General features: G+C 31.3%; 1 protein-coding gene across 1 annotated transcript; it reads left to right on the top strand.

Annotated features, from left to right (window-relative positions):
- Positions 1-1,761: 1,761 nt before the first annotated feature.
- On the top strand, positions 1,762-11,118 carry LOC109546440 (probable cytochrome P450 6a14). The gene is made up of 15 exons (XM_048665757.1): positions 1,762-2,088; positions 2,474-2,712; positions 3,726-3,989; positions 4,069-4,378; positions 4,434-4,540; positions 4,595-4,768; positions 5,012-5,263; positions 5,589-5,743; positions 6,379-6,649; positions 8,356-8,619; positions 8,696-9,005; positions 9,068-9,165; positions 9,626-9,793; positions 10,197-10,448; positions 10,817-11,118. Exons 2-15 carry the CDS (start codon positions 2,505-2,507, stop codon positions 10,981-10,983), a joined length of 3,000 nt encoding a protein of 999 aa, XP_048521714.1. The 5' UTR covers positions 1,762-2,088; positions 2,474-2,504; the 3' UTR covers positions 10,984-11,118.
- Positions 11,119-17,027: the final 5,909 nt, after the last annotated feature.

The following is a 17,027-nucleotide window of genomic DNA, read 5'->3' as shown; positions in this document are numbered from 1 at the left end:
TTGATGAATGAATGAGGACAAGGACAAAAAAGTAAAATAAATCTGAATATTATATTTACACTGTTTTTCGCGATTTTAGTGATGTGTATTGATGTAGGCGTAATTTATTGAAAAAGAGATACAATCAGTTATTGGTCCTATCAAAAATATAGTAGTGCAGGTTCATTTTGAGATTTTTTCTCATTGGGAAGGAAATACGAACTTTTTGCGGTCGAAACTTTACTATAAATTATAAAAGTTGAAATAAATTCTAATGCGAAAAATCGATCTTACATTTTTTATGTACCTTTTTACACTATATTATCTGCAAAGCAATTTTGGATATTTTGGATTCAAAAAGTAAAATTTGCCTTCATATTTGACCATAAGTTGACCACGGTTTTACTAAGTCAGTAAGTGGTTATTAAGTACACAACAAAATTAATGAAAAGGTGGGAATCCATTAGTGTGAAGACCTTAAATCCTAAAATTGTATAATAAAGTAACGAATTTCCCAGTATGTTAACGCAATTTAATAACACGTCTTAATAACTTTTGTTTACGCGACCTTAAAATGAACTACGAAAATTTTAATTATTCGCATGGAATTAAATTCATATTTACATATTTCCATATTTACTAATCCGCGAGTAACGTTGCAACACTTAAGTCCTATAAGGATGTTTTCGCGAACTATTACCAAGTGTCATGGAGATAAACACCGGGGTAAAGTGTTCCTTTGGTACACAATTACACGGACACGAATGAAGACATTAAGTTGAAATTATGGCATCCAAGGAGCGAAAGTTCAAGCTCCAACAATTGTTTTCTGGATGGGACTCAAGACGTTACCGCGCAGTCAGGATAAAACATTTCTAATAGCTGCCGCTATCTCAAAGTGAACGTTGGAACAAAAACTAGACTGATATTAGGACGATTTAGTAATGTTTTCTTCAAAAGTTAGTTTGCCCGCTATAAATCAATCGAGCTTTGGCCAAATTGTTGGCTTCTGAAAATTTATATTAAATTGTGCTGTGTTCTGCCATTAAAATTTAGGACTATATTTTCAACCGGTTGAACCCTTTTCACCAAAACGTTCTTAATAGATTAAAAAAACATTAATTACTAGTGTATAAATTGTCAGATAGAATCGTATAAAATGGAAGGCCCAGTCACAAATTCACTTACAATTGTCTAAAAATACAACATTATTACTCGTTAAGTCGTTTGATAAACAGCAAATTAACTATAAGCAAGAAGTGTAGTCGCTGGGTTGTTTCAACTTGCCCAAGACGCCTCTTTTCATTAGAAAATTGTTCTATAAAAACTTTTATAAATCCAGAGACCGACAGAAGTTGAAACTTAAATCTTATCTTGACCGAGACCGGAAAATTCGAGGTTGCTGGAAACAAAAAGAAATTCGTGAAGAACTCGACAAAAACTAGGGAAAAAGTAAAGTTAACTTTACAAACATATGTTTTAGCAGAAAAGTTTATAATTAAGAGAGGAGAAAGGTTTACTGGCGGACCATCAAGCTTGAAATATTAACTTTTCAGTTGTCTGGAGTTCAAGATAATCAACGTCATATTTTATCTAATTTAGGCCATCGATATCGGTAACTTGGTCTAGTAAAAAGTGAAATTTGAAGACTTTTCAATCATTAATTAAAATTGATTAAAATTCGCGCACGTTCGTACTTAAATCAGTTAAATGCATGAAAAAAGGTTATGATGCTTAAGTTAAACTTACTATATTTACATCCAAGTGAAGATTGTATTTTAGACTTTGCTTGCCCCGCTCAGTATTAAGTATAATTGAATGCATTGATAATTTTCATGACCTTTAGTGAATAGATACAGAAACATCTTCGCATTAATTACCGTACTTGAGCAGCACAGTATAAATAAACAGTTTGTTCATATTTTTGAGCAATATCTTTTATATATTTTATTTTCCAATCATACATTAAAGATATTTCTACGATACCTTAAACAATAAAATTTTAGATTGTTATTTGAAAGTATAAAAGACGGTGAAAACACTTGCTGATTACATAAGTGAAGGTTAGGTTTCAGATATATTTTAAAGCAGTTTCTTCCAATTGATCACGTAAGTCATATAAGTTTTTAATCGCCCTTTTATTGCCTTACCATTGTTTACTATGAAGATATCACCGTATAATGAGTGTTATACGTCTGCTATATGTTTATTACATTTTTCGTTTGGGGAATTCTATATACAATTTTGCATACAGTTTTCGTTTTGATTATATAAAGCAGAAATCACATATTCATTGCAATCAAGTTATTTCAAATTTTAGTTATTGTTATAATTATTAATTTTTAATCTTGTTGTCTAACTTCAACTTCTTCAAATTTGCTTAATATCGATAATGGTTTAACATGTAAATTTTAACTTGGAACTGTCGCTTTAACAGCTTTTTGGCAATGAATATAACGAGTCCAAGGAATTGTTGATCTAGCGGTTACGTTAGTTGCAGTTGAGGCATTCATTCATAAGATAGAATGTTCATTTATTTCTTGGCAATTCTGGGAGTTTTGCTGTATTTCATTTTAAAACACAAACATTCGTATTGGACTCGGAGAAAAATAGTGCAGGAAAAACCACGATTTCTTTTGGGATCTGTTGACAAAAGGATATTTAAAAGTGGAAACCCAACTCAATTTGTCAGGGACGCATACTGGTACTTAAAGAAAAAAGGAGTTAAACATGGTAAGTAGAAATTAATTTAAAAATAGATTCTGTGCAAGGTCGAAAACAGCTATTGACTTTAACATTCTTAATTTCTAAATTCATAAATGATTTACTTCTCAAAGAAACATTCAATTAACAACTATTTATTATGGAGATGTTAAGAAATAAAATAATGAAATACCACTTATTGTGTTATTCGTTTAAACTAAACACCAAAGACAACTAAAGACGCAGTTTAAATATCTGATCTATTCCTCGATATGGAAAATATACTTTATGTTGTCGAAGAGAAGAGAACAGGAAATAAAACAAAGCCACTAAAGGTGACATAGAACATGTTTTTTTAGGGTTGCTTTTTCAAAATTCCTCAATTACTCCTACCTATAGCTATTTGAACTAATCACCTTCGATATTATGGCGATGCTGAGAACAAATGTAAACAATAAAAAAATATTTGCACCTCGGAAGATGCAAGCCACTCGTTCTTATAAATGACTTAAAAGTGGAAAAAAACTGAACAGATTCAAGCAATGTCCACAAGAGTCTAATTCTTTTGATAGATGCGTAAATTTCCTAGTTTGAAGATTTTTAAATAAGTTTTTACCAGCCCATAAAAGTACATGTGTTTCATTAGGTAACTCATTAGGTAAACCAAGGTATTTGTTTGCAGACATAGAGAAAGTCTTCTGCACCAATGATGATTAACAGTTTAATTAGGAGACTATGCTCTATGCCATAAATGATTTAAATTAACTTTCCAAGCGATCCACAACGTTTCTAAGAGTTATTTTAGAGATATTTGATTGCATTTGAAAGTCATTTAGTCCAATCTTTTCATTAAAATTTAGGCAGCTTTCAGAACATTTAGTTATTAAAAATCAGCAGATATTTAGAAATTCACGTTCTATATTGCTTTTCAACCGCAATTTGCATTTTTTTAAATTAAATTGTTGCGTTGATCGCTTGAACCTTGTTTGAAACCCATATTTAATATAAGTCGCAATTATTAAATCTGCATTCGTTTTTTACAGGAGGAATGTATTTATTTTACACTCCGATTTGGATCCCGATTGATCTCAATCTCATCAAGCAAATACTGGTAACGGATTATGAGAGTTTCTCGTCTCACGGACTTTACCATCATAAAAACGACTTTATTTCTGAAAACATATTTACTAAAGAAGGAGAAGAATGGAAAACATTGCGTTCGAATCTTTCACCGACTTTCACACCGGCCAAGCTGAAGACTATGTACGATATTCTATATAATTTCGGACATCACTTGGAAGCACAAAGTAGGAGCTTCTGAATTTTTGTGTTAAACTATTAATTAAATAATACTAATAATAAATTAAACAACACAATAAATTAAAGTTGCAGACTCATGTAGCAAGCGACAAGCAATTAGAATAAGAGAAACAACTGCAAGTTACTTGACTGATGTGATTGCTGCCTGCTTCTTTGGTATTGARGCTGACAGATTAAAAGAAACAAAGCGTGAATTTGAACATTATGGAAATGTGATAACGCAACCACGACCGTTGAGGCTATTATTGGAGTCTCTTTTKAGCTGGAATTTATTGGTTTCCTTAGGGTACAATTTTTTTCCGAAAAAAGTAACACACTTTTTTAGTAAACTTATTAAGGAAGCAGTTGATGCAAAAGAGAGGAACAACCTTAAAATGTATGCATATCTAACTCAAGCAGATTTAAAAGTGAACTATATTTCATAAATTTAGTAGGGTCAGAAAAGATTATTTGGATATTGTGATGCAGCTGATGAAAGATGGGGGTCATTTCAGCTTTGAAGAACTTGTAGCTAATTCAACTTTCATGTATATTGCAGGTGGGAATAAACAACACTAGAGTCGTTGCAAGTAAGTTTCTGTTGATATTCTAGGATATGAGACATCAACATCTGCCCTGTCCTATCTAATGTTCGAATTGGCTAAAAATCAAGATGTTCAGAACAAGCTGAGATCGGAAATTTTAAGCATTGGCAACAATAATGCCAAAGGGGAAATAACTTACGAAGATTTGAGTAAAATGAAATATGCTGATATGTGCATTACAGGTAGGAAAATGACCGTGTACTATGTTTCTCACGACAATCAGCCAGCAAAAGTGATATTTAAATATAGAATTAGTTCACTTTATGTCAAGCTTTTAAATCGACCACTACAACATTTGTCCTTTTGTTAAGCAATTTGTTCATTTCGCATTCCATTAAAGTATCTGCAACCGAAGCTATTGCTCAATAGGACTTACCATTCACAACAATCTAATAAATGCTTAATAAACATTCTAATTTATCCAGAAATCCTAAGATGTTATCCAGCACTTCCTCAACTTCCCCGGGCTTGTACGAAGGAATACCGAATACCAGGAACTGATCAAATAATAGAAAAAGGTACGCTGACGCTAATCCCTATTTGGGCCATTCAAAATGATCCGGACTATTTCCGAAATCCTACGAAATTCGACCCCGAAAATATGTCATCAGAAAACAAGAATTCCAATGTTGAAGATGCATGGTTTGGATTTGGATATGGACCAAGACTCTGCCTTGGTAAACATTTGTTAATTGTTATTTTATGCTGTAATTGATGATTTTGAAGCATCTCGATCAAACCAGTATTTTTTTTAGATATTTAAAGAGTAAAAAATAAATTGCATTTCAGTTAAAAGCAAAGGTCATTCACTTTTAACTGAACTATCATAAACACAAGCAATTATTTTGTGACAATGTTTACATTATTTCTTAATCAAAGGTCCAATGGTTTTAATTCTACGTATGCTAACTTATGCTGTTGCTATTATTTTACTGTAGTAGAAAAATATGAGAAAATTCAATCAAATATGTTCAAATAATTAATGAAAAAAAATTATTGCAGGTTACAAATTTGCTGCGATGCAAATTAAAATTGCTTTGTTGAACTACTTGAGAAACTACAAATATACGCTGAACGATAAGACTCCGGAAAATCTGACTTTTGACTATGRTACCATTCTTCTATGTCCTGYTGAAGAAATTATCTTGGATRTTGAAGCTYTTAAATGAAGTTATTTAGAWGCGAGTTGAAGTGAAGTGAAAATATATAATCTAAAATTTTAATGGTATACGTGTACATTATACCTATATTTATATGTGGAATATCTTATATGGTACTCGTACTATGATAAGCTTATATATAATATGTGATTATATATATATGATAAGATATAACTTGACTAAGTTGTTCAATATTTATTACCGTTGTAATGGTAATTCAAGGGTAGGCTTGAGATATATTTTCTAATGTCAATAAAGTATTTATATAGAAGCAATAAGGTTTTAAAATCACGAATTTAATTTAAAAATTAGCTCACATTGTTCACACATTTCTTGCTTTCTTATTAAACTGGTGTTAGATATTAGGAAAAACTGTGGAAAGTTAAATATTAACAGCAAATAAAATATCGATGTATTTAAACGACTTTTTTGTCAAATGAGGAAAATATGTAAATTTCAATACTTGCATTTTATACTATAAAGCAAATTTGAAACTATTTTGTTCTGAATTTATTTATTTATTTAAATATATTATTACATACTTAAATTAGTGTTTTATATTTTCTTTGGCTTTGCTATTGAGGAATATTGGTTTAACATTCTGATTTGAACTTAATCCTGCCCTTATTTTAAAAATACTTAATATAATATCAGAACTGCTAAAAACATTAGCAGTTCAGATATTAAGATTTACAATGCTAGTCTATATACTAATATCACTAATTACTTTGCTGTATTTTTTTTTGAAATACAAACATTCTTATTGGAGTAGAAGAAAAATAACTCAAGGCAATCCGCGATTTCTATTCGGATCAGTTGACCAAAATATATTTGGAAGTGGTAATCCAACCGAGTATGTTAGAAAAGCGTACTGGGACTTGAAGAAAAAGGGGGCTAAACATGGTGAGTTTGTTAAATTTGGAAAATTATTTTTGTGTGGAAGCACTGCCAATAACTTGCCAAATAATTCAAATACGCTTGTAATACCAGTTTATTCAAATATGCCGCATTGCCGGTTATTCAAAAATACAATTCAAATCTTTTTTTAAACCAGTTTCTCTAAACGCTCTGAAACACATAATTTAATTGAAAGTTAGCTACACATTTGGTGATTTTCTCAATTTCCGAAGAAATTATAGCCAACTGCGTTGATTACAATTTCTCGCATAATTATTTCATCTCTGATGAAACTACGTTTTGTTTAAATGGTACTTATAACAGACATAATTACCGTCGTTGATTCATTAGAGTTACCATATAATGTGGTTCAAACAGCATAATTTTCCGCCACTGTTTGAATTTTCCGAGATTCTGTAACCAACTTTTTCCAAATCTTTTGAAATTGAATGTCCACCGCTATACCAGATACCACTCCACTCTTCTTTTGGCTCTATTGGCTCTATGGCGAGATTTAAAGGATCGAGTGTATTAAAACATAACTGAAAATATTTAGGATTTTAAGCTTAGAATAGTTAAAGAAGTTAGTTTAGTTAAAGAAGAGTGGAAATAAGTAACATTCTGTCCGAAAATATTAACAGTGCAGCCGATAAAATGCATCTTTGATTGTAGAATATCAGGTCGAAAGTTGCTGTATTCAATCGAAATAAAAAGATACACAAAAGGTCTCAGAACTGAAAGTTTAATGTAAATATTACTCAAATTATTTATTCAGTTCATTTGAAACTTCTCAAGAGCACTTGTTATTATTTGATACACTTAGGCAATGAATGTCTGAGCAAAAATGCAAATGTAATTCAAATTAAGTGTTCAATATTGTGGATACTCTGTTATTTCTTGTTTTATCGCAAAGGTAGAGTTTTTTGAAACCTTATCAAAGGGCTTGCTCTGGCACTTAAAAAGTAGGACAGTTCGGTATAAAGATAAAGAATGTAAATAACGAATGAACGCTATCAATAAAAGTTGAACAGTAATGTTAATGATTGTATAACAAATAATAAAATATATGAATTTTAAGCGGGATTAAAGCCGTATATGATTTCCGAACCAAATTTTTGACCATTAAGTTCAATAAATCAAAACTTATTGAGATGAGTTTGTCTATACAGGTTCGAGTATTGAGTTGCACCAGATACAAGATTAACGACGATTTTTTGATACAATACAGTACAAAAAGCATGGTTTGCAGATAAATCATTTTCGATAAAATAATGAATATTTTTAAAGCCGCTGATAAGAAACAATGAAGTGGCTTGTTTTTTGACTACTTATCACGCGTAATAATATTGAATAGTTCAAGCAATCAAAGTATAGGAGATAACACATTTATATTTTGAAAGTTTACCACTATTTATTGAGTCAATTAAAACATTAACCAAATAAAACTCTGGCTAATAAGCAACTGTTAATTTTAAATGCGAAAAACTGTTTGAAATCGAATTCGGCTGATTAACTTACAACGCATTTGTCCAGAAATTCATTAGATCTTACGAACCAGGATAACTGCAGTTTTGTTGCTTTATCTCAAAAAGTGTGAAACTCTTTGCGCGTTTTGTGGGTACACCATTACCGTAAACTCATTACTGATTTTAGTTAATAAATTCAAACATGTACCTCTCACTTGCCTAATTAAAACATTTTGTTGCTTTCAGGAGGAATATATATATTTTACAATCCAGTTTGGATTCCAATTGATCTTAAATTGATTAAGAAAGTACTGGTAACGGACTACGATCACTTTTCTTCTCATGGGTTCTTCCATCACAAAAAGGATTCTATGTCTGATAATTTATTTCATAAAGAAGGGGACGAATGGAAAGTATTGCGTTCACATCTCTCACCCACTTTCACGCCTTCCAAGTTGAAGAATATGTACGATACATTATACAAGTTCGGTCATCGCATGGAAGAGCGAAGTAGGTGCATTTACATTTACATCAAACAACCTCTAGAAATATAAAATAGGTACTCATGAAAAAAAAATAATTAAAGTTTCAGATTCATGTAAAAAGGGCCAACCACTCAATATCAGGGATACAACAACTAGTTACCTAATTAATGTGACCGCTTCCTGTTTCTTTGGTATTGAAAGCAAGAGCTTAGATGACCCAAACAGCGACTTTAAACATTATGGAAAATTGATAGCGCAATCCAGGCCGTTGCGGTTCTTAGTAGAGTCTCTCGTCAATTGGGACTTATTAGCTCACTTAGGATACAGTTTTTTTCCTTGGGCAGTAAGACCATTTTTCACTTCACTCATCAAGGATGTAGTTGATGAAAGGGAGAAGAACAGTATCATAAGGTAGGCGTAATAATTCCGCCCCCAAATTGAAAACAACATTTTAATGTCTAGTTTGGCGCTAGGAAAGATTGTTTGGACACTTTATTTCAAATGTCGAAAAATGGAGGGCCTTTGACTTTTCAAGATGTTGTAGCCACTAGTACTTTTCTGTATGCTGCAGGTAGGACAACATTATTTTGGAGATTTTTTTGAATCATTAATAGCATTTCTGATTGATTAGATTTACTATCAAAGCACAAAACTTTCTTGTATTTTGTATAGGCAGTACAAAAATTTTCTGTTAACTTACACGAAGAGTCAATATCGCGCATATTGATTAAATCAGCAAATCACTGATTACATACCGCTTCTATAATTAATGAGGTGTAAGGAGGTGAAAGATCGGCTCTAAACATCTTCAATGTTAAACTGGATTTAATATTTGTTAGTGCGGAAATCTTAGATTAATCGATTATTTGGTAACTTTATTACCTCAACAAACCATACACCGGCATCGATTACGTTGATAGACTTTTTCGTAAAAAAAATTGCTATTACTGTTATTATCATGTAGTTAATGGAATTTTTTTAATGTTATTAGTTTTAATTGGATCATAGCGCAACGACTACTAATTTTCTAGGCTATGAAACATCATCATCAACCCTATCATATTTAATGTATGAATTGGCTAAAAACCAAGACGTTCAGGATAAATTGAGGTCGGAAATTTTAAGCATATGTAAAGATAATGCCGAATTAACGTATGAGGATTTGTCTAAAATGAAATATGCTGATTTGTGCCTGGCAGGTAAGAAAGCATTGCTAGAGTGTTAAATATTGAAAAATAGATCTTTTGTTATTAAATAAATTTGAAACAAATTCTTCTGTTCGCCAAAAACTTCTGATATGCCAAAGAAGTGATTTTTGAGAAGAAATTATTTAGAACCATGCAATTTACTCAGCTCAGTCGTAGCATTGCATTTGCTTTTAAAGTATAATAATTACCGCTCAAGTATTCAGTTTTAATGCATTCGAAAATTATGCTATTTTATTTTAACGTGGATATAAACCATTTTGGGGTTGCTAATGAAAAAACCACAAACCTAAATTAGAAGATAAGAAATTTAATTTAAAATCAATGTTGTTCGCTTACTTCCGAATATCATGCGCCAATAAGTGTATCAATTACATATTTTCTACCTATTTTTAAGAAATATTAAGGTGCTATCCTGCACTGGCTCAACTACCTCGAGCATGCACGAAAGAATACCGAATACCTGGAACGGATCAAGTAATTGAAAAAGGTACAACTATCCTAATTCCTGTTTGGGCTATTCAAAATGATCCGGAGTACTTCCGTAATCCCACAATGTTCGATCCGGAAAATATGTCCCCAGAAAATCAAAACTCCAACGTTGAAGATGCGTGGTTTGCATTTGGATATGGACCTAGACTTTGCCTTGGTAAGACTGCTTTGGTTAAGTAATTGCCTATTTTATAGCTACTTTTATTATAATATTTCTTTGCTAATAATCAATTGTAAAAAAATGCGTGGATGCGCTAACTTTGCAAAAATGGGGTAAGGTTTGTTTTGCTTTATAATACGAAAACAAGTTATTCAAAATTTGATTTTATAAGAACCATCAATTATGTTTTATAAAAGCTTACTACAAATACCAAATACTTCAATCACCGCAATTATTATTCAATTCATCTTTCTCCGTCTATATCATTCATTTAAATGGCTTCTAACGGAACTCTGATATTTAAGTAAACATTGTTAGGAGGTAAAAAAATGACTGTATAAAATACATAAACTGTTCTATTTCAGGTTATAAATTTGCCCAAATGGAAATCAAAGTCGCTTTGGTGAAATACCTGAAAAACCACAGATACAAGCTAAATATTGCCACTCCAGAAGAACTGACTTTTAACTATGATACCATCGTCTTATATCCGGCTGAAGATATTATTTTGGACATTGAAGCAATTAATTGACTCGATCCATGCCTAAATTAACTAATTGTGAACATAAATGACATAAAATGTAATACATGAAAAATCAACATGACGTTATTGCAGATATGCGTCACAGATTCTTACGGAATGGGGAATAAAATTGAATGCAATTAATTAATGAAAGTTTTATTTACTAAACACCCATACCTGTGAGTCTGTTTTATGTCCTATGGTTTATTAAAAATTCGAAAAATTGCTTTAAATAATCTTTGTTCACTCATTTGTCATCTTTGGAAGACAAATAAGGATTTCTGAAAATGTACGCAAGGACGCAGTTTCACCATCACATCAAACAATCAACTAATTTAAGATTTTCCGTCGCTTTGATCTGTTAACTAAGCATTGAATAAAAAAGTTCAAATAAACCCTTGAGCAGACGGAATTGAGTAAACCACACTTTCTCCTCCATTATTTCTAAGGAGGTTTTTTAGATGTATTTTCCATAAAGCGCCATGCAAAGAAATTAACTGTACCACTTTAATGAAGCTTTAGAGACTATACGATGATGCTAATGGAACACAAATTATGGGGAAAATTAATATTTAAAGCTTACATTCAATACCGACAACATTCAACACAACATTGGTTTAATATCACTTCTATATTAATATCCCATTTACTAAGCTCATTATTTGAACCCCAAAACGATTTTTGACTCGAATATAGCAGATACTAAATTATTACGAGTTAATTACGAAAATGTTGGAGCTAATTTTGATTAACTATGATTCGAGTACATGAGAATATTCATAATTGCAATCATTCTTGAAGTAATAAGTGGCTCATTATGTTTATTGGATTTAATGCTTAGGCAATAATGCCCCAGTCGGGCATATCATGTTCTGATTAAAGTTCGTTTCGTACTTTTTATACAGAAATTAAATATAGGGTAAGTATATAGTAAGTAAGATAGATCTGGTGACAATTTCATATTTTCCCAAGATTGCATTTTGTTAGTTTTAAATACCATTGAAGAGCGGAAAACAAATCTACAAAAGTGTTTTCGACCACTGGATCAATTACACGAAAAATCGATGCATTTTATTAATAGTTCTTTCTTAACTGGACATTTCCTGGAATTTATTGCTGACTAGCAAACTTGAGGCTTAATCTGGAATGAGCTATGAGCTCGAAGTTGGCCCCGAATACTGGTACAATTTTATTTTTTTTCAATTTTATTGAGTAGTTAGTGAATATAGTTTGAATATTCACCTCAACAAAATTTTATTTATGTTAAAGTATACATTTTTTTGAAATCGCCGACAGTTTGGTAAACTAAAATAAATCCAACAGGGGTAAGTAAAATCTACAAGAGAAATTGATGGTAGCTGATAAAGTAATGAATTAATAAAGTTTGAACTCAACTGTAAAGTTGCTAACTATAGTATCTTCTGCTGTATTCATTAGTGCCAGCTATCTTAAACGTGCGAAAGATAAATTTATATCCTTGGAAAGTTTTCAGTTCAGACGTTTCATTAATATCTATTACGGAATACTCTTCTCTACACTATTCTGCTACTCTGCACAAGCCAGAAGATTGCAGTGTAATAAAATGTCGGTTGCATTTCTTACTGAGCAAATTTCATATGGTGTAAGATTGAAACTATGCACTGGAAATTGAGTTTTGTATTTTCAGATCGCGTTAGCTTACATTTATTTTGACATCAATATTCCATCGTCATGTTTCATAAATTTAGACAAGCCATGGATTACAAATCGTCTTTTAAGTTGTTTCTGCAACAGCAATAACATTAGCTCATAATTCCGGTTCGATGTTAAAAAAACCCAGAAAAGCCAATAATGTTTATGTCAATATTTCCGAAACAAGCTTCAAGGTAATAACTTTAAAATTCCCCTTCGTTAGCCATTTAAAGTACAATAACTTGACGGTTATCCACGCTCGAACAAGAACGGCTCATCCGGGCTTAGCGTTTTTATGATCCGCGAGAAAGTAATGCGAACATAAACTCAAGATATTGGATGATATTAATTGTGAAAGAGATTAAAGCTGCGTAGCGGCAACGTAAAATAACTGAAAGAACGGTGAATTAGTCGTTATTTCAGGCAGAACTGAATATTAGAATGTTACAAAGGCTATAGAAAATGTAGGTACGGTTAAACTGTAAAAACCGCAGAATCACGCTATTTGGTTAATTGAATAATTAATTAATTTAAGCACAGCCAAGTACTATAATAATGTATACAATATCAGAATCAGGTAAATCCTTCTGGCAAGAACCATAACTGGATTAGTTGCATTATAAAGAAAATTGACTTCGGTAATAAATTTAATCAAATTTTTAATTATTATATAATTAAAAACTAAAGGAAAAATGCTTGGACATCGCATTCTAAAATATAAGTAAAGGAAAGCGTAAATACACAATAAATGGGTCAAGCAAGAAAAAATATAAACATGTATACAATAGTCTACAAACTACAATTGTTGAAAACTATTTCTATTTTATCACAATTGGCCTGTTCAAGCTAACTCTTTTCAACATCTGTTGTCATACAGAAGTCGCTCAAATACTCAAATTAATCAGTTTTAAATTATTCCCATCGTTGAAACCTGATCTACAATGGATCAATCTGAATAAGTAATAGATCAGTTCAGTTTACATTATACATTATGAATTCGTTTAGATTTGAACACTTTAAATAAACAAATTTCTCAAGCATATTTTGATACAGTTTGCATTTGCAACATGAAAATTTTTATTCTTGTTGCATTAAAAAGCAACAAACAATAAACTGTTTTTTTAACGAATTTGGTTACGAAGAATATTTACCGCACGATTTAAAAGTTCAATAATATTCATCCATTTCAGTTAAAATTCCAAAAACCTCAGTATTTTCCAAGTAATTATGAAACTTGCAAAGCCCCATAAAACTAGTATTCCAAATGTGAAAGATTCTTGGATTTAGTGGAAAAAATTGATATTCGTCTGCAGGTAAATTGTTTTAGCTAGATAAAAAATGTTTACCAAAAAAATTATAAAACCAGAATTTATGAATATATCAGTTTCATTCATTTTACCAAACTATATATCAATAAATTCACTTGACTGACACCCCACGGAATTAAAAAAATATTGAGTACATCACACGCTGACAACAAAATATCAAAGCGACACAAAAAAGTTATTTGAAGAAAGTATGAAAATTGAATAAAGTGGTTTATTCTCAGACTTGAGTTTTGTGTAATCATTTAAAACATCAAGATTTTACTTCGTTTTTAAAGAAATATTTTCATAATGTAGGTATAAATCTGTGTAAGCAAACGAATGTAATTCAAATTCAATGATCATTACGGCGTATAGTTAAGCGCATAATATTTAAATGATAAAATTCCCGAACCTGCATGAAAAGCAATAATTTAATCCGACGGTTTTTTGGCATTTCATCAATTCCAACTTTGGCCATTAAGTAGAATTTCAGTTGCAAAATGGGCATGTGTTTCGTATTTATTCATTAATAGCATTGATTCAAATATTCAAACAAAATGGTTAAAATTGAAAAAAGTAGGAAATTGTGCAGCGTTTTCGTTCAATTTTGCAATAAAATTCGGGGTGCAGTTACTATTTTATTTTAATTAAAATCGGAAATGAATAAAATTTTAAACTAATTTTAAAAAGTAAATGAAAAATATCTGTGTCGAAATTTTAATACCAACAGAATTCAATCAAGAAAAAAAAAGTTATTTAAAAAGGGCAAAAGCTCTCGACAGGATACAAATTTGAATATTAGATATATACCAGAAGGCCGAAATAATATTTTTACGCAGCCGCTAGATTTGCACGTGTCTGAAGACAATTTTGAATAAAATCCAATTTATTATTGTTCTTGAAAGTTAGTAATGATAATTACTGATAAAAAACACGTTCGTTTTCTGATAAACTGATACATAATAACAGTTTTTCATAAAATACTTGGTCATATTTCTTAAACATTGAATGTGAAGTTTGCGAAATGTGTTTAGGCGTTTGGTGAAAGCCACTTTTTCTCAGATGCACCGTTTGAGATAAATTTCACACGCAAATATATAATTGCAGATAACTTTTAGCTGCCGATACCATTTTGACATTTCATTCAACAAACAAAGTATGTTAACGAGCCACGTGTCGATATCATTCACTTTCATTAATACTGCTCGTATTAAAATGGAGTATTTACAATTTCAGTTTAGAACGGTTTAGTTTACGTCCCATTTTATAAATCAACTTCAGCTGACTTGATCCCTCTTGAAGCAGGGTGAAACGGAAAAAGTCTTGTTCAAAAACGATTAAAAACTTGTTAACAGCTTCGACAGGTCGACGAGCGAAATAATACGATTTCAATTAGCTCGTGTCGGTAAACATCAAAGGTCATGCCGGTGGAAACGCCTGATAATTGAACGAAGATCGCACGAACGCCTGACGGCGATCAATTGAGAACACAACTAAAAGAATGCGCCCTAAATTGGATTTACCGCAAATCCGAAAAAAACAAACTTTACTGCCTGCCATGGTTTGTAAAACCATCAGCAGGCGCAATTAAGGTCAAAATGGGCTATTTGGTGTGCTACAGCACATTTACATAAATGGAAAATCAATAAAATTCGACACTTTTGGAGTCGAAAAAATACCTATTTGTGAAAACGCACATTGTTGTCGTCTAAATATCATTCAAATGCATAAAAAAACTGTTATGAAACATAAACCAAAGGTGAATTACAGTTTGAAAGACAGAATTTTTCAAAATATTGTGAAAATTGTTGAGATGTTGGCATCCTGCAAAACGACAATAAACCACTTTTATTTAGCAAATTTGTGTTTTGCACTTCAGAAAATGTTTACCTGCAATTCTTCTCCAAACGTCTTCAACGCCATTCTTAATAGTCACATAAAAAAAGGGAGCGAACATGTACATTAATATTTAGCTGTACGGAACGACTTCCGACTTCTAATCGAACTTTGGATAATGTTGAATAATGATTAAGACACGCGTTGAGTTTGTTTTTAAGCAGAAAATTTTTTTTGGACTTATCTTTGCACTATCGGTTTAAAAGCTTTTCGGGCTCATAAGGCGTGAACCCTTTGGAATCCCGTAGACAATAATTTAGGAACGTTTTTATCAAAATCCGAGTGTTTAATTAGTGACCACTGCGCTCGTCTATATACAGTTACATACAAAAATCTAAAAAAATAAATAATAAGAACCCACAAAATACAATTGAACATTACAACATTTAATTGAAACGATAGAACAAGTAAAAATGATCAGTTATTTTTGTCCATCTTGGGGTATAGAAATAAGCTGTTCGAATGAAATTTATAAGGTTTTATCTAACATGGCTTTAAAACCTATATGAATATAGCATTTAGGATGTAGCACATTAACAAAAACAAAATATGGCCGCTATTCCCATTCTTATCCAACTTGCAACTAAACTATCACAAATAATGCTTCAATATTCCACTAAATAGAGAGTCCTCCAGCTTTTCCCGAATTGCAAACAATTACCTTCAATAGCTGATTTGAAAGAAAAAAATTATCGAATTACCAGATAGGAATCAAGATCAGATTTTACCTTGTTTTATTATACATTATTATCAACAGTGTTGTTTGAAATAAAGTATTATGAGAATTGAAGTTTGAGTTGCCTATGACGTGGAGGTTAACAAACAGAGATTTGAACATTTATTTTTATTTTTGCGTAATAAATTGTCCTTCTTTTTTTAACAGTTTGGTTCAGACACATTTCCAAATAAATCAAACGTTCAACCGTTATTGTTTGAATTTCTGGAATTATACGCTTATAAGAAGAACTAATTAAACGAAAGCGAGAACTGTACAGACTATATACGCACATACAAGAAAAGGAATTAAAGACGAAAGTTAACGAACTTAACAGAAACGTTAATATATTAATAGACCAATACAGACAAGACTAATGGCTGAAGGCATGCCAGGAAATAGAACATGACAATAATTTTTTTTATCGCTGATTAATTTATACGAGTGTTAGGAATAGGAATTAA

The sequence above is a fragment of the Dendroctonus ponderosae genome, unplaced genomic scaffold (genome assembly GCF_020466585.1).
Source record: "Dendroctonus ponderosae isolate FM_Combo_2020 unplaced genomic scaffold, Dpon_F_20191213v2 Dpon_F_20191213_4, whole genome shotgun sequence".
Classification (NCBI taxonomy): domain Eukaryota; kingdom Metazoa; phylum Arthropoda; class Insecta; order Coleoptera; family Curculionidae; genus Dendroctonus; species Dendroctonus ponderosae.
This window is presented reverse-complemented; position numbering and strand designations above follow the sequence as displayed.